Source organism: Anopheles bellator, chromosome 2 (genome assembly GCF_943735745.2).
Source record: "Anopheles bellator chromosome 2, idAnoBellAS_SP24_06.2, whole genome shotgun sequence".
NCBI classification, from domain to species: Eukaryota; Metazoa; Arthropoda; class Insecta; order Diptera; family Culicidae; genus Anopheles; species Anopheles bellator.
Genome location: NC_071286.1, coordinates 66,142,061 through 66,164,936, shown reverse-complemented (window position 1 = coordinate 66,164,936; position 22,876 = coordinate 66,142,061). Strand labels below are relative to the sequence as shown.

Genomic DNA, 22,876 nt, shown 5'->3' with positions numbered 1-22,876 from the left:
ACATTTGACGCGTAGATGGCGCCACGGTAGAGAAAATTGCATGTCCTTGAAATTTGTTAAGTTTTAATTTAAAGTATTGTAACGTGCTGTTGTAACTCGTGAACAATAACTGAATTCAGTATTTTGAACCAATATGAACTACTTTTTCGAGAGTTCTTTTTCTTTCAGTCTATTCGCGGTGACAAAGAAGTCAACAAAACAGACATTTCGGTGGATCTTTATTACCATTTATTTTAAGTTATGTACATTCGAGATATCAAATCGTCCAGAACAAACACGCAAGCATCTTCTATTTCATTAATATGTCCGATCGCTGGACTGAAACGTTCAACGTGTACTTCTCAGTGAAAATGAGAACTTTTATCAAACTGTATATCATACCTTCAACAGAACGGTAACATGGAATATGGACCACCTGGGCAAGGGGAGAACAAACACTTTAACAACTTATCATTTTCTCTAAGCACAAAGCTGTGAACTTCTGTTTCTAAAAAGGGCTCATAATACCGTTGAGTGTAAAAACAACATAACGCTGTTAGCTTTTGAAGGTCGGCGATCGATCTTCGCCACCGGTACCAATAATGTTGAACGTCTGGGTTTGAGACTATGTGGTTTTGAACTGTATGTTTACCGTTTTCTGATGCGTTTCCGCAGCGTTTCACTATTAATCGGTATGGTAATTTGTAATTTGTACATTATTCGTTATCGATTTGACGGCTTATCCAGTTACGCTTATCCTAGTGTATGTAGTGTCGTAAATCCTAAGCCAATTGTCACCGAACACTGCCAACCTAATGCTTACGCTTGTGATGTTCTGTTTTGCAAATGTTACAACTTTCGTGTTTTAATTTATCTTTACCCAAAATACTTCTGTTCCTCTTATCGAACGCTTACAGCGTCGCAAAGCATGATCTGGTGAGAGAACCGGTGCGGTATGAGATTCTGTAGAGGTGTTGCTGGAGAGTGGTGCATATTTAACGATAACATTCCACCGTGTGATTACCAGGCCAGCAGCTTCGCTACCAAGGCACTGACGAGAACGACCACGGCGGCCGGGCCGTATTCAGCCGCTCCGTTGCAACCGTCGGTGGTGCAGGTCTCGCAGAACTCTGTCCGGATGTACGATGGGGTCTGGGCGTTCAGGCACGAGTTCGGCGGTGCGTTGACGTCCTCAAAAGCGCACGAACGGGACACCACGACACGATCGTTGACTGGAAAGACACGGGATGAATTAGAGGTAAATATTGTAATTGCATCTGTTCTTGAGACAGATGTTCGAGAGCATTCGACACGCATCGGCGAGCAACAGTAGCCGGTCAAGGTCAGCGGAGAACCTTCAAGGTAGAGCTGCGAATGCAAATGCGTATCAGAAATGAAGCTATGCACTGCGGCCGTCTATTGTTTGACGAAGGATGGGCGGCGGGCAGTGAGGTGCATGTGCAAAATTGCTTAATGATGATAAAAATCACTCCGACAGTGCGAACGACATTGAGCAACACAAAATCCATGCGCCGGGCGCGATCGTTTGCATGTGCATTTCAATGTCAATGTAAAGGTTGTTACGTTTTTATTATTCACTGAGCGATTAGAATTAACCTCACTTCCAGACTGCTGACTGACAAGCGAGAATCGAGTGAGTATTCGATGGACTGCTATCCAAATGCTCCAAAAGTTAGTACCCCACAAATAACGGAAAACGCTACAAATTTAAACGAAAGCTCTAAAAGATGCCAACACTGTTGAAATTTACGCAAGCCCTCTAGCAGCATCTTAACCGAATCGAAACAAATCATCCCGCGTAATGTTGGACCACCGTGGAGCGTGGACAATTTGAACCTACCTGGCCACCACGTGTAGCTCCCGCAAAGTCTCGTAAAATAATGACAAAAGTTTACGAAGCGTTCGAAAAGTAGCCACTAGCCAGAAGTAGCACGAACGTTAATTATCTGCCGGCCATATGGGCGCTCCTTACGTTGTGTCGTTTGGCACAATTAACAGTAATTCTACTGCTTTGGCACTGCACCGTGCATGCATCTTGCACCGGGAGCAGCGGCAATCACGTGGTAACTAATTGATATCAAGCGATCCCCATCTGGGCCGGCCGTTAGTCATGTGTGCAGCGGTGACTCCACGACACGCAGAGCACGTGCAAACAGTAGCAAAAGCACCCGCAGGAGGTCTTAAAATATGAGTAAATATGAGTTGCGATCGATCGTAGCATTTCGAGCATTCCGCAGCGAGCTAACCGCAACGTGCGCATCCCGTTCCGTTGCGGCCCTGTGTGAGAGTTCCGAACGACTGCGGGAAGGCGGTTTGTTTTACAGATCTATTTCCATATTGCATCAAATCAACACTCGCCAGCCCAACAAGTGCAATTGTGTAGACGTGCTAGGGAAATCTTCTACCCAATGTCAATCGCAGCCAAGGCTTCTCGCCTTCGAGACGATGATCGAGGATGGGGCCCGGCCGCGATGCCATCCGAGTAGTTGCGTAACGGAGCGGTGTTACTATGCATACCTCGGTGTGCCTGACCGACAAACCCTGTACATACCACCCGCAACCATGTTATGTGCCGCACTCGGGCTCGGGCGATCATAAGACCCGACACGAGCGAACCTCGATCGAACTGGTAGCTTCTGAAAATAGTTCACATGTAACGATTCGGTGAAATTACGAAACTCAAACGGATCAACACCGGCCAAACCGGTAGCGGAAGTCGTTCACGATCGCAACCCCCCTCGTCCTGTCTTGCGCCGAACCGAACAATAATGATGACAGGCGGACGATGAGAACCACACGACAGGTTGTGGGTGTTCCCCGTAGTTCCCCGGTTCATCAGCTATCACCTGTTTACGACCCAACAAGCCCGACTGATTGACATGCGCTCTTTACCATGCGCCCTATGGAAGTAGTTCCGGTGGAGCGTCAGTTTGTCCATTTTCGCAGCGATCGGTCGTTTTGGGTCGAACGAAAGGCAAGAAAACCAGCACATTTTGTCTGGCCAAATGATTTTCTATCGTTCGGCTAGACAATTGCCATATTTGTCTGCGCTTGCGTGGCAAACATGAGCAAAATATGCAAATGCAAACATGTACAATTGAAGGTGATACTGTCTGTAGTGTGTTAATTTTACCGTTAGCCGTTTACGGTGTGGTTAGATAAGCACTACACTCTAATTGAAGTGCACGACAAGGTGCAGTACTTGTCCCGGAGTGAGTAGAAAAAAAGTACAGTTCCAGATTGTTGTATCGAACAATGGGGGCTAGGGGCTAAAGTGCTTCATCGCTGCCCTATTTTCCTTTTGCAACGTTATTTTCTTGTGATAAAAAATCCACCTTATGTCCTTTTTTTCCATTGCCACCCGTGTCTTTTTTTAGTACGCCATCAAACATCAAATTGAACTCCGATTGAGTTGTCGAACCCGCCAAACGCTCCGTGCTCCGTTGGTAAACAAATATTGGGTTTCCAGTTCACACCTCGGGAGCGAATGGCAAACAATTGGCGACCTTGTTGAGGGGAGCAATCCATCGTTTAATGGCTAACTAGTGGAACGGTGGTCACGCTAGGGGGCGCGTGCCCCCAGCAGTATCAGAGTTCCTAAATGAGTCCCGATAAAAACTCACTAATGCGACTAATCCCCGTGCGCACTAATTAAATTAAGCCATAAATCTTTTTGACACACCCAAAAGCACACACCGGGCGCAGGACCCTGGCGTGGCCATCAAGCCAGACCGGAGACACGGATCCGTGTGAACGATGCGTTAACATTAGCTGATTAACGTGTGTCCGTCAGAGTTCCATTAGCCGTTCGCCTGATGGCGTGTCGTCCGGCCTCACTGGACTCACTACTTACTGATTTGCCGCATCTTTTTGCAGACCGCTCGTGTCGGTTGGTTTTGCTGGTTGAAAGGATTCGTCTGCGGCGGGTAGCTGCAGTCGACGTAGCTCCACCGGCGCTGTTGGTCTGTTATAATGTCCTGGGTGAATGGATCGTCGCAGAACGCAGCCGTCGAGGCATCCGACGAGCACCGCCAGCATCGCAGCGCATCGGCTGTAATTGGGAAAGAATAGAAACGTACAAGTCAGCGAGGATCGTCATTAAATTTTCATAAACAATACTGTCGCGCCCACTTCCGCCGTTCAAACGTTCGAATAGCGCAACCGGAGGATGGCCCGCGGTTGCCAATCTGTCTGGTTGAAACGAGGCTTAAGTAATCCGAACGTTAGTGGTGCTCTCTTCCATCAACGTTAAGGTGGCCATTAAGACGCCAGCCAACCCTCCGGCCACGAAAGCCGGGGCGGAGTTGAAAGTTATTTTTATTACATCAATACACGCCAAAAGGGTCCCGCGCTCACCAAACGGGGCTCAAATTAATACTTTTGCTCACACATAATGGCCGTGTGGCAATGTACGAAATTAGATCGAGGATTTTGTGACGTACAGTTCTCGTTCCTTTTCCGTTTTGCGTAAAGAAATTCAATCTCAGACCGGTGGTGGCCGCATCCAAAATAAAATACTTTGCCGCGCGCGCGCTTGTCACTCTTCACCTGCCGAACGTACAAATCATCGGCGGACATCCTCGGCTCTCGCGTGGTGATAATCGGTCAAATCGGTAGTGCCCAGCACGATCACTGTTTATTTACCCCACATTTTACACTATAAACACCGGTTTAGCTTGGGTGGGTAATCCGCGATCGTCGAGGCACACTGTTTACATCAATTAGTCCATCATCTGCTGGGTGAAATCATAATTAAATTCCGCCCATCAAAGCTGTTCAATCATCGTCAAGGCTTCAGGCATCGCCAAGTACTTGTTGGTCACCGTTGCGACGATTCAACAGTTACAGGACCCTTTTGGCGGTACTGTACCAAGCATCCTAATTAAAAGGACTTTCACCCGCGCTTGAAGTAAAATGACCGTGCACAACAATGAATAAAATATTATTATTTATTATGTGCGGTCCCGTGTTTTCCCTGCGGAACCCGCGGGTTCACGGACCCCGAATGAATACTTTATCAGCACTTCGCTTCAGCAAGTGTCATGTTGCCCCCAATTTTTCTTCAATCGACTGACATATTTGGCAGGACTCAGGGCAGCAAAAGCTCGGCCGCTTGACCGGCTAAAACCAGTTCCCTGAGCATGTCCGGCAACGGAGTCCTGTCGGCACTCTTTTATTCATCGGCCTAACGAAAGGAAAATATAAATTTCCTAATCGAACCCCTCCCGGGCAAAAACTAACTCATGTGAGTTGTTCGTTACTTATTCAGTGCCGAGCCCCCTGTGTTTAGACCTGTCAAAATGTAGCCGGACGTTATAAGTGCATTAATCAAAATCCACCACGGGCCCTCTGATTGACAAATGATAGTAATTTCGAGCTTGAAAGCAAATGTGCAACGGGCATGTGAAAAAGTTCTCATCCGCAAGCCGCACCGCGCGAGGTTCAAGTGGACAGACCTCACTTAGCTTCACACAGCTGCGGCTCAGAACTTGAGATCGCACGATCGAGCGATGACTCAAACCGCACACCGCAGCACCGACCCAGAGAGCCCCCGGGGAGAAGACCTGCCAATAACCTGCGAGACTGTTTGCGCGCAATTTACCGCGGTCCGGCTGGTGCGGTTGCGTCACGTGGACGTCACCTTCGCGCGGCGTGGAAAAGTTTTCCCGAGAATAAATCAAAGCTAAATACACCTATTATACGGGGAGCTCGGTCGAGTAGATCGAACAGAGAACCCACAAAATGGAACGCGCGATCCAGCCAACGCGGTGAGAGTTTATAATTTAACGATACTATTTGACACACATTCCAATCAAGCGGTGGGCCCGTTTTGAAATGCGAGAGATACGATCGCGCGATGAGTCAAACGTTCAACGTTCAATTGCAATCGATGCCAACCCTTCTGCGATCACTAACAGCACGGTTCTGATTCAACATATCCCGCACCCGAGGAACGGAAATCTAATTGAGCACTAACTTCCAAATTACTCACCGCATGAGCCACCGACTAATCAGCGGTGATCACCGGGGTTCAGCTACTTATCTGCGATCGGTTTCTCAAACCATCAAACTTACTTCACCCGCCGGGCGGCAACTAGCCATGAGGCAGCGTTTGCCAATCCCGGTCACGTTTTTCGAATTAATCACATAAAACATCGCGCCAGACCCGGTGAGCCGCCCATTTGCTCACAACACTCACATACAACTCAAATTCAAACACGCACCGATCGTTCCAAAAGATCGATTTTTTGCTCCCAAAAGAGTGCTTCAAACCGCTCTTTGTCCCGACGATCGATCGCCGTGTGCTTCTCGCGGTTTACGACGCAAGAAGCAGAAACCCAACGCTGTGAACCAAGAATTTGGCTCCATTTTTCGACCCGAGTCGCTAACCTCTCGATAGTTCAGCATATGTTTTTTTCGACCATCAACGCTCGTTCCTATGGCAACCTGGGGCGTCCCTTCACGGCCGCAAGGCAAGCCAAGATGTGCCAGTTTCGCAAAACAGATGTTGCGTTTGCGACTAAAAATATTATGATTTAAAAATAAAAACACGCGGCGATCGACGATCCGGTGATCGTTGCTCGGTGGGAGGTGTCTGGCGGCGATCCTTGTCATCGCGGACCTATGCAAAATCGGCGCGTGGTGCGTGGCTAGTGAAGTGTTTGTACTACACGCAAGATACCGGGCCTGCGTTGGGTTTGGTCAACGATCACGCACGCTCCTCTGCTGACGCAGATTCCACTGTTAGTGCCGATTTTCGACGGGCATCACATCATCGCTCCACTAGATTCCATCGAACGGTCCCTGGCCTAACGGTGATATTAGCTTCGACGGGTAATGTTTTTTCTTTCATGTCAAGGGGCAAACCGCTCCGAAAGGGGGGACCTACTCCCGCTCAGGCATCCCTGTACGGCACCAGCACCATGCCCGTGTCCGTGCCTATGTGAGGGTGAGAGCAAATATTGACACAGTATGTTCAAGGCTTTTACAACCCCCAGGGGGGAACGGTGTCGTTTCCATCAACAAAACGGCACACACATAAAAAAAATCCCTGTTTGATATGCGGGCCGGAAACCAAAATCTGAGGCAACCGATCGACATTAAACGAAGGAATAATTTAAGATCTCCATCAGCGACCCCGGAAAGAAATTGTGTCACGTGGAGTTGGAGTTTTCATCCCCGGTTCGGGTTGGTCTTAAAACCAACAATTTACGAATTACAACTCCGGCACCATCAGCAATGCTTTCACAGTACATTAGGAAAACCGGCTGATGTAACCCGGTCTGTGGTGATCTGTGGTTCCCTCCCAGAAACATTCCTCCACAGATCCGAATTCACGCGACCATCGTCACCACGCGGCACGCGGAAGCATAAACATACGCCATCGCCACCCAACAACCCCCCCTTCGACGGTTGTGGTTGTTCCAGAAAGCAATTCCGCCCGGCCTCGGTTGGCTGGCCCCGGACCACGGCAGCTAAATCATTTAATTTTACCCACCGACCATTAAAACCGTTTGGCCATTACCAGGCACCAGGTTTACCAGGAAAGGAAACGCGGGAGGGAAAATAAACCCATCCTCCTGATGGCGGGCAGAGACAGGCCCATTGCCGTCCCGTGGACAGCTTTCGAGGTGTGGCTTGATAGCGCGCACCTAGAAGTCGAACCCTTCGGTGGTTCGGTGCTTGAAGGCAAGAAATCGAAACCTCGTCATTACACCGACCTAGATTGGTGCGCCTAAGGATGGCGCGCGCTGAACACTTTTGTTGATTGGAGTCCTGGCCGCTTCGATTAGGAGGCGAAGGAAAATTCCTCGCGCTAATTGTGCCGTTCATAATCAATTCCAACCGCGCAATGGACAGCCTACATTCCCCAGTGGCAACAAACCCCCTCGTTTCATTCACGTCGATGACAGGTGGTGCTGGCGGCACAATAGACGCCGGACCCCAGCTACATAATGCATCATCAAGCATCATCGGTCACACATCGGTCACATTAATCATACATATGTGACCACATTCCACGCTGGACGATGTCACGCGGCGTGCGTTCGTGCGTGCGTGCGTAATCGAATCGCAAATCGAAGATCGCCTCCCAAGAACGGATCACCTCGGTCGGTGTCTGATCGACGATCGATGAGATCATCCCTCCCTCACTCACTCCGGGCTCGTTGCGGAGTCGTTCCGAGCGGCCTTCAATGGCGTTCCGATGGACGCACAGTGATAATGCGCAAACAAGTTTAACCCTTTTTTATGCTTCGCAGTTATAAACAATCGCATCGCGTGTGTTTTTGAAGCTGGCCCATCTCGGTTAGGGGGCTAATGACAAGACGACGACCGTACCGCAAACAAAAACAGTGCCTACTAATTCCCTATTGTTTGCGGCTGGAAGACTTCTTGAAGGTTGCGCTGCCCAATTTCCGATTCCCGGCGCGTCCGGCCCCCGGGTGACAATTTCACGCTATTTCACCATCACAGCCATTGTTGTGCGGAGGCTCAAGATGAAACTAAAAGTACGAATCATGTCGCTTAAAGGCCGGAACTCATCAGCGGCCCACTTGTTTACCGGAGAATGATAAGGAGGTGTTTCCATTTAATAGCTGCGTTCTGTCTTATTTTGGGTGTAATTGCATGAAACTGTAGGACCCACTGGCTCTCTCGAGAGAGAGGTAGACGATGATGGCGTGGGACACTACCGCACGTGACACGGTTTGTAGTGAGATCATCGACGCCACCGTCACAAACATACAGCACACCCATCGTCTTTCTCGGTGGTCTCGGGGCCAAGGCCTCTAGTGTCTAGTGTCACTCTCACGGCGGATCATGGTGCCCTTCAGCGCCAAGGACCAGTACACGGCTGTGAGCAGCCGTTTGTGAAAAACTAATGGAAATCTTACATCGCCGCTGTCAAGCTGAAACATGGTCGTGTGAGATATTGCGCCACCCTCCGCCCGGTTGAGCGTGGGTCGCACCCTCACCGGCAACTAAGTGATGCTGGCCTAAGTGATGGAGCAAGGGGACTACTAAACGCCGCAGTAACCGTTACACATCCGCAACAAACCATTATCGGGCTTGTAGCTGGATCATCGTAAATTTGTTTCTTTAAAACAACAAACAAAATTATTTATTGGCCATCGCGCCGTGAGATACCTCCGTGGACCTATCACCGATAATGTCAAAGGTTGAATTGGCCCTGTAGCGATCGGGCAGATTGTTTGAAAGCGGGATTCAGTTTGTCGATGAATGCAATAATCGCTGCGAACCAATGGTGTTTTGATAAGTAATAGAAAGCCACACAAAGACTCACGTATGGCGGCCGAGTGACTGATAGTTTCCCAAAGGGGCTTCCATAAGACCAGCCACACCCAACCACGAACGATCGTACGGTCGGACCCGACGTAATTACATTACCTTGCCCCGCAATTATTGCGCCGTGCACCGTGTGGCCCACAGCTCGCGATCACGATTTGAATACTAAACGCGCGTAAACGGTTCGCCATGTCGGTGTTTTATGCTTTTCTTCCCTGCCCTGACTGCAGACCAGTTCTTTCCCGTCCGGTGGCAGCAAGTGGTGATCTTTTGATCTTGAATTTTAGCTAATTGAATTCATAAATACTCATCAATAAACGGGCTGGGACGGGCCGGGGTCCAGTTCCGGGCCCAGGCCGTCGAAGCTCACTGTGGTCGGAAACAACGCAACAATATTCAAAATCATCGCGGCTGCTCGCTGCTCTCAACAACCGGTGGCCACTGGAATGCCCATAGCGGCAGTGAAATAGATTAAATTTATCGTTAATTAATGTCATGCTCTCGTGACATATAATCCGCGGTTGCTGGTGCGCCAGCGAGTGTACGGACCCTCGAGCATCTTGCGGGCTTCCCGCTGCGCTGCAGGACGACCTTTGACACACCATCGGCATCGGCATCTTCCCGGAAGCCGAGGGCGACAAGGGTGCGCACGCACTTATCTGGCAGCCGCGCTCATCTGGCGTCCCCTCTTCCGCGCGCGGAAGATGCGTTTTTAATTGAACAGCCACACAGAAAGTACTTGCGTTCCTGGGTCCCCCGTTGCCTTTTCGATTCGAGTGCCCCGAAAACGGTGGCGGTTGTGTAACACCGAGACCGAGCTCCTTTTCCACGGGACGACCCGATCCGATACAGGGAAGTGGCTCGGGCCGAAAAATGGCACCACTTCTGGAGCTGGAGCAAACAAGTAAACAAACACCGCCGAGCACACACTGAATTGTTGTTAATGAGCTGTCAAACACTCTGTTCCTCGCCACATCGATCGTCGCGCGAGAGGGTGGCTGATCGCCCGGCTCGTATTGTCGCCCGAGGGAAGGAGTAAGTGTTCCAGGCGAAAAAGACAAACATCCCCTCGAACTGCTAGATTGGGTTGGGCTGCCACTTACAACTGTGGGGCACTGTGAAGGGGGGTTCACATTCCAACGGCCCCGCCATATCAGCCATTCGAACGCCAGTGGATTGCCCCTTCTTGGTGGTTTAATAATTCATTTAAGAATTCGTAAAACAAAGCTGAAGGCGGCTGTGTCGTTTCAACCTTGCGGCGTTCCTTCGTTTCAACGGTCCGAAAGGTTGCGCATTTCCGAAACCGCGCGACGATGCGATGATGCGTAACCACCATCCGGCCCATCCCAATTATTCGGCCCAGCTTGGAAAAGCTGTGGATATTTCTAATGGATGGGCAATTAATTGATGTGATTAAAGAGAAGAAACCCGCGGGCCTCCGTATGTGACCGGGTAAATCACATCCGTGTTTCGCCACGCGTTCCGACCGACCTCGGACCACCTCGGTCGGTGGCTATTGTTTCCGTTTTTGCAGCCCAACACTTACCTGATTCGAAATCAACCAACAGCAGAACGAGCGACGAAAGCAGCAACGCTGACACGAATTTGACCGCCATGGTGTGTGTTGGGCGTAATTTCACTTTTTTTAATGTTGCTCTGGTTCACGATCGGAGGCTGGCCACTCGTCGATCGTTGGGACGGATTAATTCTCTCTCTCTCTCTCTCTCTCTGAACCACAAGCACCTCGAAAGGGTGGACGTTGCAAAGCACCTTTACGCCGGTAACGAATCAACACACGAACAACGCGTACGCACACGATCGCGCCAGGGAAGGGATCAGGAAAAGGGGGGCGAATTGCACAACAGTTAGAAAAGGCGCGAGCGCGAAGTTTGAAACCACGTTCGAACACGTTCGCGTCTGAAGCGAGACTAACGAACGCGCGCGCAACGCTTCTCGCGGGAAGCGGTGGCATTGTTGTTATGACGCCGCGGAGTTCACAATCCGATTTCTTGCGCCGTGCCCACCTCCGCACACGAACACGAACGCGTTACGATCGATCGCAACGTACACACGAACCCGCCACGCAACGTGCGCGAACAGGTTTGGCGAGGATATCGAAAGCTAAATATATTAACCCAAAGAAAAACAAGAAATAACTAGATGAGTTCGCGCATTCACCACAACAAACATTCGTCAAACACTGGTTCCAGTTCCACACGAGAGACGAAGGTTAAACCTGGGCAGGGACGAGTATGGGTGCAAAAAGGCTAACGCATTTGAATCCCGTGGCACCATCCCGTGAAATGGCTCATTGTTTGCTACCTTTCTTGGGATTAAAATGATCAGATCGATTTGAAAAGTCTCTTCCCAAACCCAAACAGCTTAGCCAATATATTGTTTTGTAAATTAATTTCAGAAATTAATTGGTAAAGACGTGGTACTAAATCAAACCCGAGTTACGTTTTTATAGAACAGAGAAACGGGGTTTCGCCACATGCTCGCAGCCCTGGTTCATTCTCACACATTCCGCGGAGCGGCTTAGATCCTAAATCATAAAAATCCTTACACTGCGTTGCGTTCCCAGATCGCAGATCATACGAATTGTGGAAGTTGTTGATGGATGTCTGCGTAGCTTAAAATACGCACGACACATCGCCAATTCATGCGTTCCGCTTCGCGCTAGTGTTGGTCGTGGTCGCTGATGATGATGACGATGATGATGTAATTTCTTGCCGATAGAGCAAGACGAAAGAACAACAACGCACTGACCACGCTTCGCGTAGTTTACATAAACACACAAACACATTTGGTCATTTTTCGAGTCCGACAACGTTTCAACCAAACAAAGAGCCCCCGAATACGCGGGTGAAAGAAACTGAAACCGCAGTTTTGTGCCAGCGAGCAAAATGTTGCACTGGGCACGTTGCCAACACCGGGCTGTCGATTTTTGTTGCCACCGAAGGTCAAACTAAACCGAAAAAGTGGCAACCACCGAACATACTAACTGTAAATTAGATTAGGAAAATAATTGTACTTTCAAATTGTTCCAATTTGGACCCCGATCGTTAGTCAAGCGCCCTGCGCCGAACTCCACATTGAAACAGATTTTACAGTCGGCCGCGAATCCGGGTAGCGTGAATAGGGACACGATTCGGAACGGTTCATTGCGAGCGGGCCCTAGCATTCTCTTGACCGACTAACCGTGCCTGGCCGTGACAGAAATCCAAGTGCCCTAGACTAAGGGCGCTCCAAACGGTGCACTCAATGGCAAGGACGATCGAAGCGCCCACCGAATCCGATCATCGACGATCCCAAAGCTCATGGCGAATCCAATCAGCAGCAGTTGTTCCGTGCAGTATGAACCCTTCGTTCTCGTATGTGATATTGGCCGCTCGGCTTGTGGTGCGCACAAGAATCTTGTTTGTGCTCCTTCCGTGCTTCGAACTTTATTCGTTTCACGTTATGTTTTCTCACAGCATCACGTTCTTTTCTCCGACCGGACTAGACTGACCGAGTTTTCCAGAAGACGGTGGCCCTTCGACCCCGTTTTGTGCTCCTCCCCTGGGAAAGAAATGGAAAATATAGCACTCGCAAGTGTGTTTTCTAGTAAAAATGTTTCCCTTATATTCGTATGCGGTAGCGAATGCAGATTGTTAATACTGGGCGCGCCGTGTCCTGTCCCCTTCGTCTGTACGCTAAACCTTCTGCACTCTATCTTGGTTCCGCCCGGCTCCTCTCTATCGTCTACCTCACAGCCCGATCGGTGCGTGATCGGTTTCATGTTAAAGATAATACTCATTTTTCCCACCGAACCATCGAACGGGTGGCCACGATTTTCATAAGTACACTGCACGCTATGGATTGAACATCAACTTACTCACGAACGTAGGTGACTATCTGCTTTCTGACTGACGCTGGGGCGAATGTAAAGGAGTTTCTAATAAAATCTTACATTTTACGTAAATCATAACTCACATAAGCTTTTCACAATGGTTGTTTCTGCGATGCAGCTCAGCAGCCGGCTTCGAGCCAGCGTTCGAAAGCGCAACCCTTTCTCTCGCTGGACTGACTGGTCAGCAACTTAATTAATTCGATGGCCGTTGGATCACAATCGTTATCGGTAACGTATCTTCTAAAGCGTGCCTTACATGTGCGCATTTGGAATGGAATTGTTTAGAATCCAGCATTGGTCACCGCCGCCTTGACAAAACTCAAAAACCAAACAATAATTGGATGAAAATGGATAAGAAATGGTGAATTAAATGTAAATCACTGCAAGCTGGTAGGAACGTATTGTAAGATAGACTCTCAGACTAGCGATCGGTAGCACCGACAGGCACCCGCACGGAACGGCCTGTCCTGCGCTATTCCGCTCCTAAGCCTTGATGCGTCGCCCAAGGCGCGTGACCCCGTACTTGGGGTGTCCTCCTGCTGCTCCGGTACCATTCCGCAATTCTCCGTTAGGCAAGCCTCCGTTACCCGACCGTCCGACGGGCAGCAGACCGTTGTGCCGTGAGCGGCTTTCGAAAAGCACGTCCGAGTCGGAGTCGGTGTCCGATAGGTTTGTTCCCGCACGATTAACTACAATAAATAAGTAGTAAGTAATTTTATTTATTATTAAACAACGGAAGCATTTGCAATCATTTAACATATCAACAATACAAACAAAGGCCTGCAAAACACAAACAAAGCAACTAAGGGTACGCCGCTTGAAAGCATTCTGCTATACCCGTTCAAAGCTAAGAGAGTTCCAACCCGTTACACCGTCTGAGGCACGGCATGGAGCAAACTGCTCGCCACTGTTCGCCCTCCGCAGTGCGCCGCCGCTTTTGATTGGATGATGGCTCGACTCTTTGCAGAATCGAGACGACAAAAATTTCCTTTAGACTCCTTAGAGTATCCCTCTCCACGGAAATCTTTAGTAAAAGGCGAAAGATTTATTCGACATTTGAAGAGAGATCAGAGTGACTATCGACGTTCCGAGCTGCCCACCACACCAGCGGTGTTCGTGTTGTTCTAGCGATTTTTAAACTAGCCGCACTCTCTGCGGTTCACACAGTGCACAATGTTATCGCATTTAAAACACATAAATACACTTTTCGGCACATTCAAATCATCGCAGATCGGTAGATCTTTACAAAAGCTTTGTATTGTCGCCACGATATGTTTCATTCCGTTGGGAACTGGGCGTAAATTACCTTTGCAAAAATACATTTCTATCATACGGCAGAAGCATCACGGCCGGCAAGCATTTTTTCCTTTCGTGTGTGCCTGACGTTCGTAGCGGTGACGTTTGTAGCGTTCCGTCGTGTAAGGTTCTAAACGACGCGTGAACCGCTTATCCCATGCACTGTGGCGATTCGTAGCAAAGAGCAAAAATGTTTTTTGTTCGAGCGATGCTATTAACTCAATAAAATTGCACTGATTTTTCACGACCGTCACGAAGTTAAATGAATAAAATGTAAAAAAAAATTGTTTGAAAAAGGTATGCAATTGTTTCATGTTCACAGCAAACGATGAAGGGATGCAAATTCATCCAGATGCCGAGCATAGATTGTTTTTTTAAGTTCTTGATTTTAATGCAATGATAAATGGTATTTATAAATTCATTGCAATGAGATAAAAATCCAAACTATTTTGAAATTTTCAAGGAACAATATTCACAACTTGCGGAAAATAATGTTACAAATCCAAAATATGTTGGATTTCTGTTTACGTCTTTGCCCAACACAGACGCCCACAACTTAATCAGCACAAGTAAGTAAGTAAGTGAAGTTTGGTGCTCCTTCAATCGCTTGGCGCTAGTAACGGCGATTTGGTGAACACGAACAACTTTCATTTTACCACACAATTTCAGTTAACGGTAATGGCTCGACTCTTTGCAGAATCGAGACGACAAAAATTTCCTTTAGACTCCTTAGAGTATCCCTCTCCACGGAAATCTTTAGTAAAAGGCGAAAGATTTATTCGACATTTGAAGAGAGATCAGAGTGACGAATCGTGCTCTGGCTCGATCAGGACACTCTCCCTATTCCCGCTCGCATAGCGATACATAAGCTTTCCGAACCGTGTTATTCTTTTCATTATTCGCTTCGTACACACTAAAACTCGCATCATAACAACCAACACGCTCTTTTAAACCCATGGAAACCTAAAATCAGAAATGAATCTGTAGGAAAATTATAGAATTACTGCCGATTTCAGAATAAATATTTCGATTTTTCTCATGCCATCGGTGAACACAAAACTGCCGGTACAATTTCATCAAGGCATACTTTGTACCTAAGAGCGTTTTGACAGCCAAGGCCTGCTACATTTATACCGTTCCACACAATTGCAGTGTTTTGTTCCGAATAACTCCGAATCGTATCATAGTTTATGCATATTTTACCCCAAACATTTAACCATGGCTTTGGTCATATCAACAGTAAATCACATTGAACTCACACAGTCTTATTGAAATTCCAATTACAACCCATAGAAATTTGTTGATAAATTTCATGGGAATCGCAAAATAAATCCAAACTGTGTTGCAAATATCAAAAACATATACTCACATGAAGGCAATTCCTCGTCATTTGTCTGTAGCAACGAATATTTCTGCGGTTTGGGCCTTGTGCGTGGTTTCGGCGTTCGCCGACAAAGGCATGTGATTCCCCAGCAAATGCCAGACAGTACGAAGAAAACTATAAGTACACCAACAATCACGTACAGTATGGACCAATCTGAAACGAATCGGCGGACAGGGAACGATAAAAATGATTCAGCCATCTGCTACGCCCATTACAATTTTTAGTTCCTGCTTACCACAATTGGCTTCAGCGATCCCCCAGAAGTAAAAAATATCTGGCATCCAGAAGCTCTGACAAATGCATTCGCGAGTTTCTGCATTACATACGCCGTGCCCGGAACAATCGTTCTGGCAAACGGTGGTACGAATGCCTACGACCGAGGTGCCAAGTATGGTGTAATCTCGCCAAAACTTCTCCTTCAATATTCGTTCCACCTCTAGCGCGGGTATCACTACCACTTTGTCCTTATCCTGCAATACAACGAGTAGTGTTGCCGTTTAACATTCTAATACTAGGATCGGTTACTTACCTCAAGACCGGTTTTCTTTTCCACGTAAAAAACAATCACCACCTGACCCGTTCTAGGCTCCACCTTGAGTTCTCGGACGTGCAGTTTGGCCATATTGTCACCGATGAGTAGTGTCAGCTTTTGTTCGATCGAGTCCAGCTCGGTCGCCGTCAGCACCGTGGCTTCGGAGGTGATGGACACCTCAACCAAACTCATCAGCAACGGATCTGGATGGACGATGATGCTAACGGTGTCCGATGCCGACAGACCTTGCCCATCGTGCACGGTCAGTTTAAAAACGTATCGGCCAGTGACAATGTTTGTAAGCTAAAACGAAAATCCATACCGTTCAATCGAACAACCCTACTTGATTTTATATCGCCGTAACGAACCATCAGCACCGGTTTCCTGTCACTATCATCAATAATGGTCCCAATCGCCAGGCTGCTCGGTTCCCGGGTCCAACTGTAACGCACGATTCCCAGATCGTCACTCGAACGGCTCCCGTTCATCACGAGAATGTTGGTGGGAAGTGTCACCGTTTGATCACCCCCTGCATTCGCGACGGGTGCTGTGTTCTTCTCCTGCACAACCGTTACCTTTACACGGGCCCGAGCATCATTTTTCGCCTCGTCCGACACGACTAACTCAAACACGTATTCCCCAACCGTAAGAGACGTCGCATTGGCGATCTGAAAATAAATTTGAAAAAAAACCGAATAATTCAAAAACTGAGTGCTCCGCAACTTTCGATTGACCACTTACAGATGCATTGGCATTCATTATCACCGCAGCATTCGGCCCGGACACCTGCTCCCAGCGGAAGGTCGAAATTTTAATGTCATCACTCGACTCGCTCCCATTGAGTGTTGCCCAATTCTGTGGCAAAGAGATCGTCCCACTTTGACCGGCCTTTGCTTCCGGTGGCCGGTTAGTCGGTGGTTTCACGAACACGTGCACCCTCGAAGTACTGCTCTGATTCTTAGCGTCCGTGACTTTTAACTCGAACGCGTACACGCCCTCCTCAAGGTTCGAAAGCTGCAGAAAAGGTGTCCGGGTGTTTTGCATATCGACCGCCTTTGACTGGTTCGTGCTGGCCTTTGTCCACTCCCAGGCCACGATTCCGTTGTCGTCCTTGCTCATGGATCCATTCAGTGTGACGTTATTGTTCGGCAGGTAGAGTATCACGTTCTGACCCGCGTTCGCTTCCGGTGGATAGTCGATTTCCTTCAGCACCTGGATAACGGCGGAGGCACTAGTGCTCAGTCCCTGCTCGTCTTCTACCGTCAGCTTGAAGGTATAGTTTCCGGCGATGGTCAGATTCTTCAGCTGCAACGTGCTCACCTCCGGCAAATCGGGCTGATAGCCAAGTGGACCCTGCTCCAGCACCCACAGCCAGTGCACTATTTTGACATCGTCTCCAGAACCACTGCCGTCGAGAATCGCTTCGTGATTCGGAAGGCGAACCGTTTGATTGGCCGGCGTTATTACCACGCGCGGTGGTTGGTTGATTTTCTGCTCCGGCAGCACGGTGATGTTCATAAATGCTTCGCCGTAAGAACCGTTCTGGCCGCTCACGGTCACTTTGAACTGATACAAACCCTCCGCCAGGCCGGAGAGTTTCGCCACCGATTTCGTCTGGTCGGCAATGGTGCTGTTGTTGTCCCCCTTCGGCTGCGACACCAGTGTCCACAGGTAACTGTACCGATCGCCACTGGTCGTTTCGTCCGGTATCACGTACGCGGAAAGTGTTGCTTCGTTTGTCGGTAATCGTACATCCTTCGACACCACCGATACAGTTAAGTCCTTTGCCACGCTGGATCGCATTGGCGATGGTAACGGTTCTTCCACCTTCATCGTCTGCTGTTGTGCCGCCGAAAGCATTTGCGGAACGGCTATCGTATCGCTAATCGGTTGTTGCTTCGGTAGACATAATTTCTTCTCGTTTCTTTTGAATCCTTCCACGCAGGTGCAAATGCCTTCCCGTAGGTTCGGTACGACCCGCGCACACAGCTCATTGCGCGGACAGGCACCATCGGTTTGACACGGACGAATCGGTCCGAGGACCCGGGTGTCCGTATAGAGTTTACTCTCTTCCGCCTCCTCGTCGTATTGGTCGCGCAGAAAGTTGCTGCCATACTTTTCGAACGCACCCGTACCGTAGTCCGACCCGCCGTAGAGATCACCCGTTTGCGACATGTCGAACTTGTCCTCCCTATCACGCACCCGCTGCACACCGTTCGCTAGGTTGTAGAATTCCGCCAGCTTGTCCAGCAAGTTTTCCTCCCGTACGTCATCCCCGACCACGGGCGACCCACTGGCAAGCAGGCGCTTCTCTTGTGCTTTCTTCAACAACTCCCACCAGGTACTGCCGGCCGTACCGTCTTCGACCGGGTTCACCAGAACCATTCGGGGCATCGAGGAGAGATTTTCTTTCTTCGCCGGAAGGCACAGCTCGTTACTGATGCATTTCACGTGGTAGCAAGTGTGGTTGAATATGAAAGCCGTGTTGCAGCTGGGCCCTTTCGCGCAACAGTCCCTAACGCACGGTTCCAGTGTGACTCCTTTGGAATTCTCCGTGTAGTTTCCGGCGTTGGTATTTCCTTTAAAAAAAAGAATTGCAATACCATTCGCAGCAGCCCCATCGTAACACCACTTACCGATCGGCGCGTAACCGTCGAAAATGTAACGCATCATACCGGGGCACTTCTCAATACCGGATAGCTCCGCCGCTACCGGAACACGGTGGTCATCGTTCAAATCTTCATCCAGGCGACAGTCAGCAGTTCCAATTCCGATGGTTATCAACAGCGCGTAGACCCAAGGCCACATCGGTCCCATTGCCAGCTGTTTCGCTCGAGGCTTTTCCGACACAAAGCTTCGCCGTTCTTTGCCTTCCGAATTTGTTTCAAATTATCCCTTTTCACTATCACTGCGATGCCATTCGTTGGTTCGACTATCGACCGTGCGTACGTTGTCACTCATGAAGCTTCGTTACGTACATTTTAACTTAAAGACGAAGTGTGGTTTTCCGTTTTGTATTCAACCAACTCCGAGAGACGGTATGAATAAGGTCTTAGTTATTGATGAAGATGTTATGAAAAATTTTGCACAACTGACAATCTTCTTTAGAACGTCATCGTATTTGGTATTTGTTTTGCTTTCGGAAGAATATCAATTTTGCACAGGGTGCTCCCAAGGTTTTTTCCCCGAGACAGGGCTAAACGCGAAATAAACGCACCGCAATAAATAATTGTGGCAAGATGAAAAAAATATTGTTATGCTATTATCGACGACGTAGAAATAAACAATGCAACATTCAGTTCAAGTAGAAATTTGAAAAATAGTGCCGGACCACAATGGCTGCACTGTATTTCTTATCTTGACGTCACGTGGTCTAAAACGAAACATCACCATCGCTTGCCAACTTTAGGTTTATAACTTGATAGTTCATATCTACAAACGCACTGTGCATGTGTCAATTTACGGTCAATGTCGCTGACGCAGTAAGTCGCTTCACGCACATTGCGGTCACAAAAGACGCACCCCCTACCTGAGACGAACGTTTTTGCCATTTAGCGAAAGAGTTGCTGTCAGTGTGCAAATCAATACACCATTAAAACCTCATTAAAAATACGACCAATTGGTGTGAATTTTTCGAGGTAAATCAGTTCATTGGTGGGTGCAATGCACTTTTTCTGAAAAATTAAACGTGCAATTGTTGGAACGCAGCAGAAATTGACTGATTTGAGGGTGAGTTTCTGTGAACAAACTCCGTGTCCCTTTTTCGTTCCTCAACATGGGGAGCTGGGCACGATGGATTTATTTCGGGAAAACTATTTTCGCTCTTTTCATGCCCCAAACCAGCCCGGCCCAACCATGAGGTTCCTGCTTCCACTGCTCGCGGTGGCAGTGATTTTTCTGATACCGCAAACCATAATTGCCCAAGGCTCGGACAACTTTGAGGAGAGCGATTTTGCCGAATTCGAAGACTTTGATGAAGACGAGTTTGTAGTTGACGAAGCACAGCAAGCGCCGGGTGCCCCGCAGCCATCCGGTACCGGTGGCCAAAGCGATGGACGAGCTGGAAACGGCCAGCCAAAGCATCAGCCAAAACCTGCCGCAGGTCCGGCCCCAACGCAGGACCATGAGGACTTTATGGAAATCGAGGACGATCGGGACGATGAAGACGAAGCAATCGTGGAGAGCGAAGACAACGAGTTCGAACATTTCCAGGACGAGGAGGAGTTTGAGGGTTTCTCCAGCACAATCGGCGATCAGGATGAACTGCGACAGGGAGACACGGTAGGGAAACAGACGGAACCGAAGTTAACGATTCCGAAAGTACCGATCCACTTCCGAACGCACTGGGACTCGTACTGGATGGAGATGCTCATGTTGGCCGGACTGCTGGCCTATTTCGCCAACTATCTGGTAGGCAACAAGAAAAACTCTGCCATCGCTAACCAGTGGCTGGCGATACATCGCACGCTGCTGGAAGACAATTTTGTGCTGGTCGGTGACGATGGCAAGAAAGAAACGGAAGGGTCGACCTTTAGCTTTAACAAAGAGAGCGAAAGTGTGTACACCCTGTGGTGCAGTGGACGGACCTGCTGCGAGGGTATGTTGGTTGAGCTTAAAATGATCAAACGGCAAGATCTGGTGTCGTTGATTGCCGGCATCATGAAACCGGTACAGGATCAGCTGCATATCAAAGTGGAGCTGTCGGCTGATGCGTCGGATAATTTTGTGTTTTGCGTCGCCACCCGCAAACAGGCCACGAAGATGTTCAAAGAGTTGAACGATTTGGTAAGTGGAGATGCTGTTCACGAAAACGACACGTGAATCAACTGATCGTCATTCGCTTTTCTCTTCCGCCAGAGTAAATACTGTTGTCTAGTCAGTAAGGCCGAGGACAAGTACGGCGTTCCCGGGTTTTCACTGTTATCGGAGATTCCCGAAGCATCCGCTAGTGTATTAGATGGTAGGGTAGTAGCAGCACTCAACAAGTACTCGCACCTGATCGATTATGTTCACGTTTCGGATCAGTTCAGTGGTCCGATCCAGCAAGAGGATCCGAACCAACTGAAGCGCCCGGATGTGAAACGCATCGTTTCGTGCGGCTTTAACGTGCCAGTTAAAGGCGATTTGGAAGAGATGAAACCACTGCTGATACTCGTTCTCTACCTGATGGATCGTTTGCGACGATTCAAACTTTCCAAGGAGGTACCTCAGTTCCGCCGTTACCGTCGTGCAAGTCGCTTAACTCATAATAACTCATACTTTCTCTTAGGGAAAAGCCAAATCGGACAAAAACCGAGCGATGGTGGAGGAAGAATTCATGAAGAACACCCATCAGGCCCGCGCCGAAGCAGCGGCCTTGCGTCGCGAAGAGAAACGTAAGGCTGAAAAGGAGAAGATGCTGGCCGAGGAGGACCCAGAAAAGCAGCGGCGCTGGGAGAAAAAGGAGCAGAAGCGTCAACTCAAAAAACAAGCCCCCAAGATGAAGCAGCTTTCGATCAAAGCTCTGTAGTAAAGAGCGTCTGGAATCTTCTGGAGCGTTCTGTTTCTGGAATCATTTAACATAGTTCGAAACATAGTCCTGCCATCGACTCCGTACAACCGAAGCATATGTTTACCGTGTTTCAATTCGCTCTCACTTTGGGAATAAAATTCGAACACAACGCAGCCAGTCAAAACGTATATTTTCCTTCTCTGGTGTGCCGGCATTGGGATGCCGCCAAAGATTCGCACAAAGATTTTAATAACATCACAAACAGAGTTTAACATATTTTTATCTCACACTATTACCTGCATCGTTTGTACGAGAAAAAACCGCCATTCGATTTTTGAGCGTTTTGTATAACCTACTCTATCCAAACCCTCTCTGACTACCAAGATAAGACAATACACTGTATCTCCCCAGCCATCCGTTTGGAACGATTCGGTTTGAATAATAATCATGATACAAAAGTCCACCCTAATGTTTGATGGTGCCAAATATTTGATTGGTGGGGTCGTGTAACCTTGTTTTGACTATTCTATGTGTGTAACGTGCGCCAGCTACGTACCGGGTCTACATTTGATTTCAGTCAGAGCTTTCCAAGATCATCCGAAACGTGCGTAATCAGTCATGTAACTCTAGCTACACAATATCCAATAATACCTACAGTAGTAATAACAATCATAAAGTGTATCTTACTGGATGCATGTTAAGCGCTTGTTGCTCGCGCGCCTTTATGAGCGTGTGCCGTTTCGCTCATCCTTTTCGACCAAAAGAGTCGCTACAGTAGAATCGGACGGGAAGAGTTTGATTGAGTTTGGAAATTAGCGCTGGAAAACATCTTCTCCGCACAGTAGAGCCTGATTTAGAGCCTAATATGTTACTGGTTTTGAGTTATGTGATTCACAGCTGGTTAAGAAGTTTTGTCCTTTAGAGAAACAAGCTGTAAGTACTAAGCTGCTCGCACCGAATCAGCACACGCTTGCG

The 22,876-nt window shown here is 48.5% G+C and overlaps 3 protein-coding genes and 2 non-coding genes across 5 annotated transcripts; 1 reads left to right on the top strand and 4 right to left on the bottom strand.

Annotated features, from left to right (window-relative positions):
* Positions 1 to 207: 207 nt before the first annotated feature.
* Positions 208 to 11,219, bottom strand: LOC131208421 (uncharacterized). Its single transcript, XM_058201164.1, has 3 exons — positions 10,853 to 11,219; positions 3,854 to 4,051; positions 208 to 1,211 (listed from the first exon to the last, which is right to left on the bottom strand). Exons 1-3 carry the CDS (start codon positions 10,920 to 10,922, stop codon positions 1,000 to 1,002), a joined length of 480 nt encoding a protein of 159 aa, XP_058057147.1. The 5' UTR covers positions 10,923 to 11,219; the 3' UTR covers positions 208 to 999.
* Positions 11,220 to 13,034: 1,815 nt separating this feature from the next.
* On the bottom strand, positions 13,035 to 19,270 carry LOC131208411 (dyslexia-associated protein KIAA0319-like protein). The gene is made up of 7 exons (XM_058201151.1): positions 19,047 to 19,270; positions 17,152 to 18,989; positions 16,779 to 17,078; positions 16,408 to 16,713; positions 16,114 to 16,348; positions 15,864 to 16,031; positions 13,035 to 13,887 (listed from the first exon to the last, which is right to left on the bottom strand). Exons 1-7 carry the CDS (start codon positions 19,225 to 19,227, stop codon positions 13,682 to 13,684), a joined length of 3,234 nt encoding a protein of 1,077 aa, XP_058057134.1. The 5' UTR covers positions 19,228 to 19,270; the 3' UTR covers positions 13,035 to 13,681.
* Positions 14,153 to 14,274, bottom strand: LOC131212989 (U5 spliceosomal RNA). Its single transcript, XR_009156939.1, has one exon. It is a non-coding gene; the product is annotated as a U5 spliceosomal RNA (small nuclear RNA).
* On the bottom strand, positions 15,179 to 15,300 carry LOC131212988 (U5 spliceosomal RNA). Its single transcript, XR_009156938.1, has one exon. It is a non-coding gene; the product is annotated as a U5 spliceosomal RNA (small nuclear RNA).
* Positions 19,271 to 19,994: 724 nt separating the features above from the next.
* Positions 19,995 to 21,926, top strand: LOC131208413 (PAT complex subunit CCDC47). The gene is made up of 4 exons (XM_058201155.1): positions 19,995 to 20,139; positions 20,254 to 21,195; positions 21,268 to 21,612; positions 21,680 to 21,926. Exons 2-4 carry the CDS (start codon positions 20,266 to 20,268, stop codon positions 21,917 to 21,919), a joined length of 1,515 nt encoding a protein of 504 aa, XP_058057138.1. The 5' UTR covers positions 19,995 to 20,139; positions 20,254 to 20,265; the 3' UTR covers positions 21,920 to 21,926.
* Positions 21,927 to 22,876: the final 950 nt, after the last annotated feature.

What these genes read in the sequence shown, in the direction of transcription:
- LOC131208413 (XM_058201155.1), top strand. Translation starts at nt 20,266, where the DNA reads ATGAGGTTCCTGCTTCCACTGCTCGCGGTGGCAGTGATTTTTCTGATA. An exon ending in TCAAAGAGTTGAACGATTTG is followed by an intron (nt 21,196 to 21,267) that starts GTAAGTGGAGAT and finishes CTCTTCCGCCAG; the next exon opens with AGTAAATACTGTTGTCTAGT. An exon ending in GATTCAAACTTTCCAAGGAG is followed by an intron (nt 21,613 to 21,679) that starts GTACCTCAGTTC and finishes ACTTTCTCTTAG; the next exon opens with GGAAAAGCCAAATCGGACAA.
- LOC131208411 (XM_058201151.1), bottom strand. Translation starts at nt 19,227, where the DNA reads ATGGGACCGATGTGGCCTTGGGTCTACGCGCTGTTGATAACCATCGGA. An exon ending in CGACGGTTACGCGCCGATCG is followed by an intron (nt 18,990 to 19,046) that starts GTAAGTGGTGTT and finishes TTTTTTTTAAAG; the next exon opens with GAAATACCAACGCCGGAAAC. An exon ending in TAATGAATGCCAATGCATCT is followed by an intron (nt 17,079 to 17,151) that starts GTAAGTGGTCAA and finishes ATTTATTTTCAG; the next exon opens with ATCGCCAATGCGACGTCTCT.
- LOC131208421 (XM_058201164.1), bottom strand. Translation starts at nt 10,922, where the DNA reads ATGGCGGTCAAATTCGTGTCAGCGTTGCTGCTTTCGTCGCTCGTTCTG. An exon ending in GTTGGTTGATTTCGAATCAG is followed by an intron (nt 4,052 to 10,852) that starts GTAAGTGTTGGG and finishes TCCCAATTACAG; the next exon opens with CCGATGCGCTGCGATGCTGG. An exon ending in CAAAAAGATGCGGCAAATCA is followed by an intron (nt 1,212 to 3,853) that starts GTAAGTAGTGAG and finishes GTGTCTTTCCAG; the next exon opens with TCAACGATCGTGTCGTGGTG.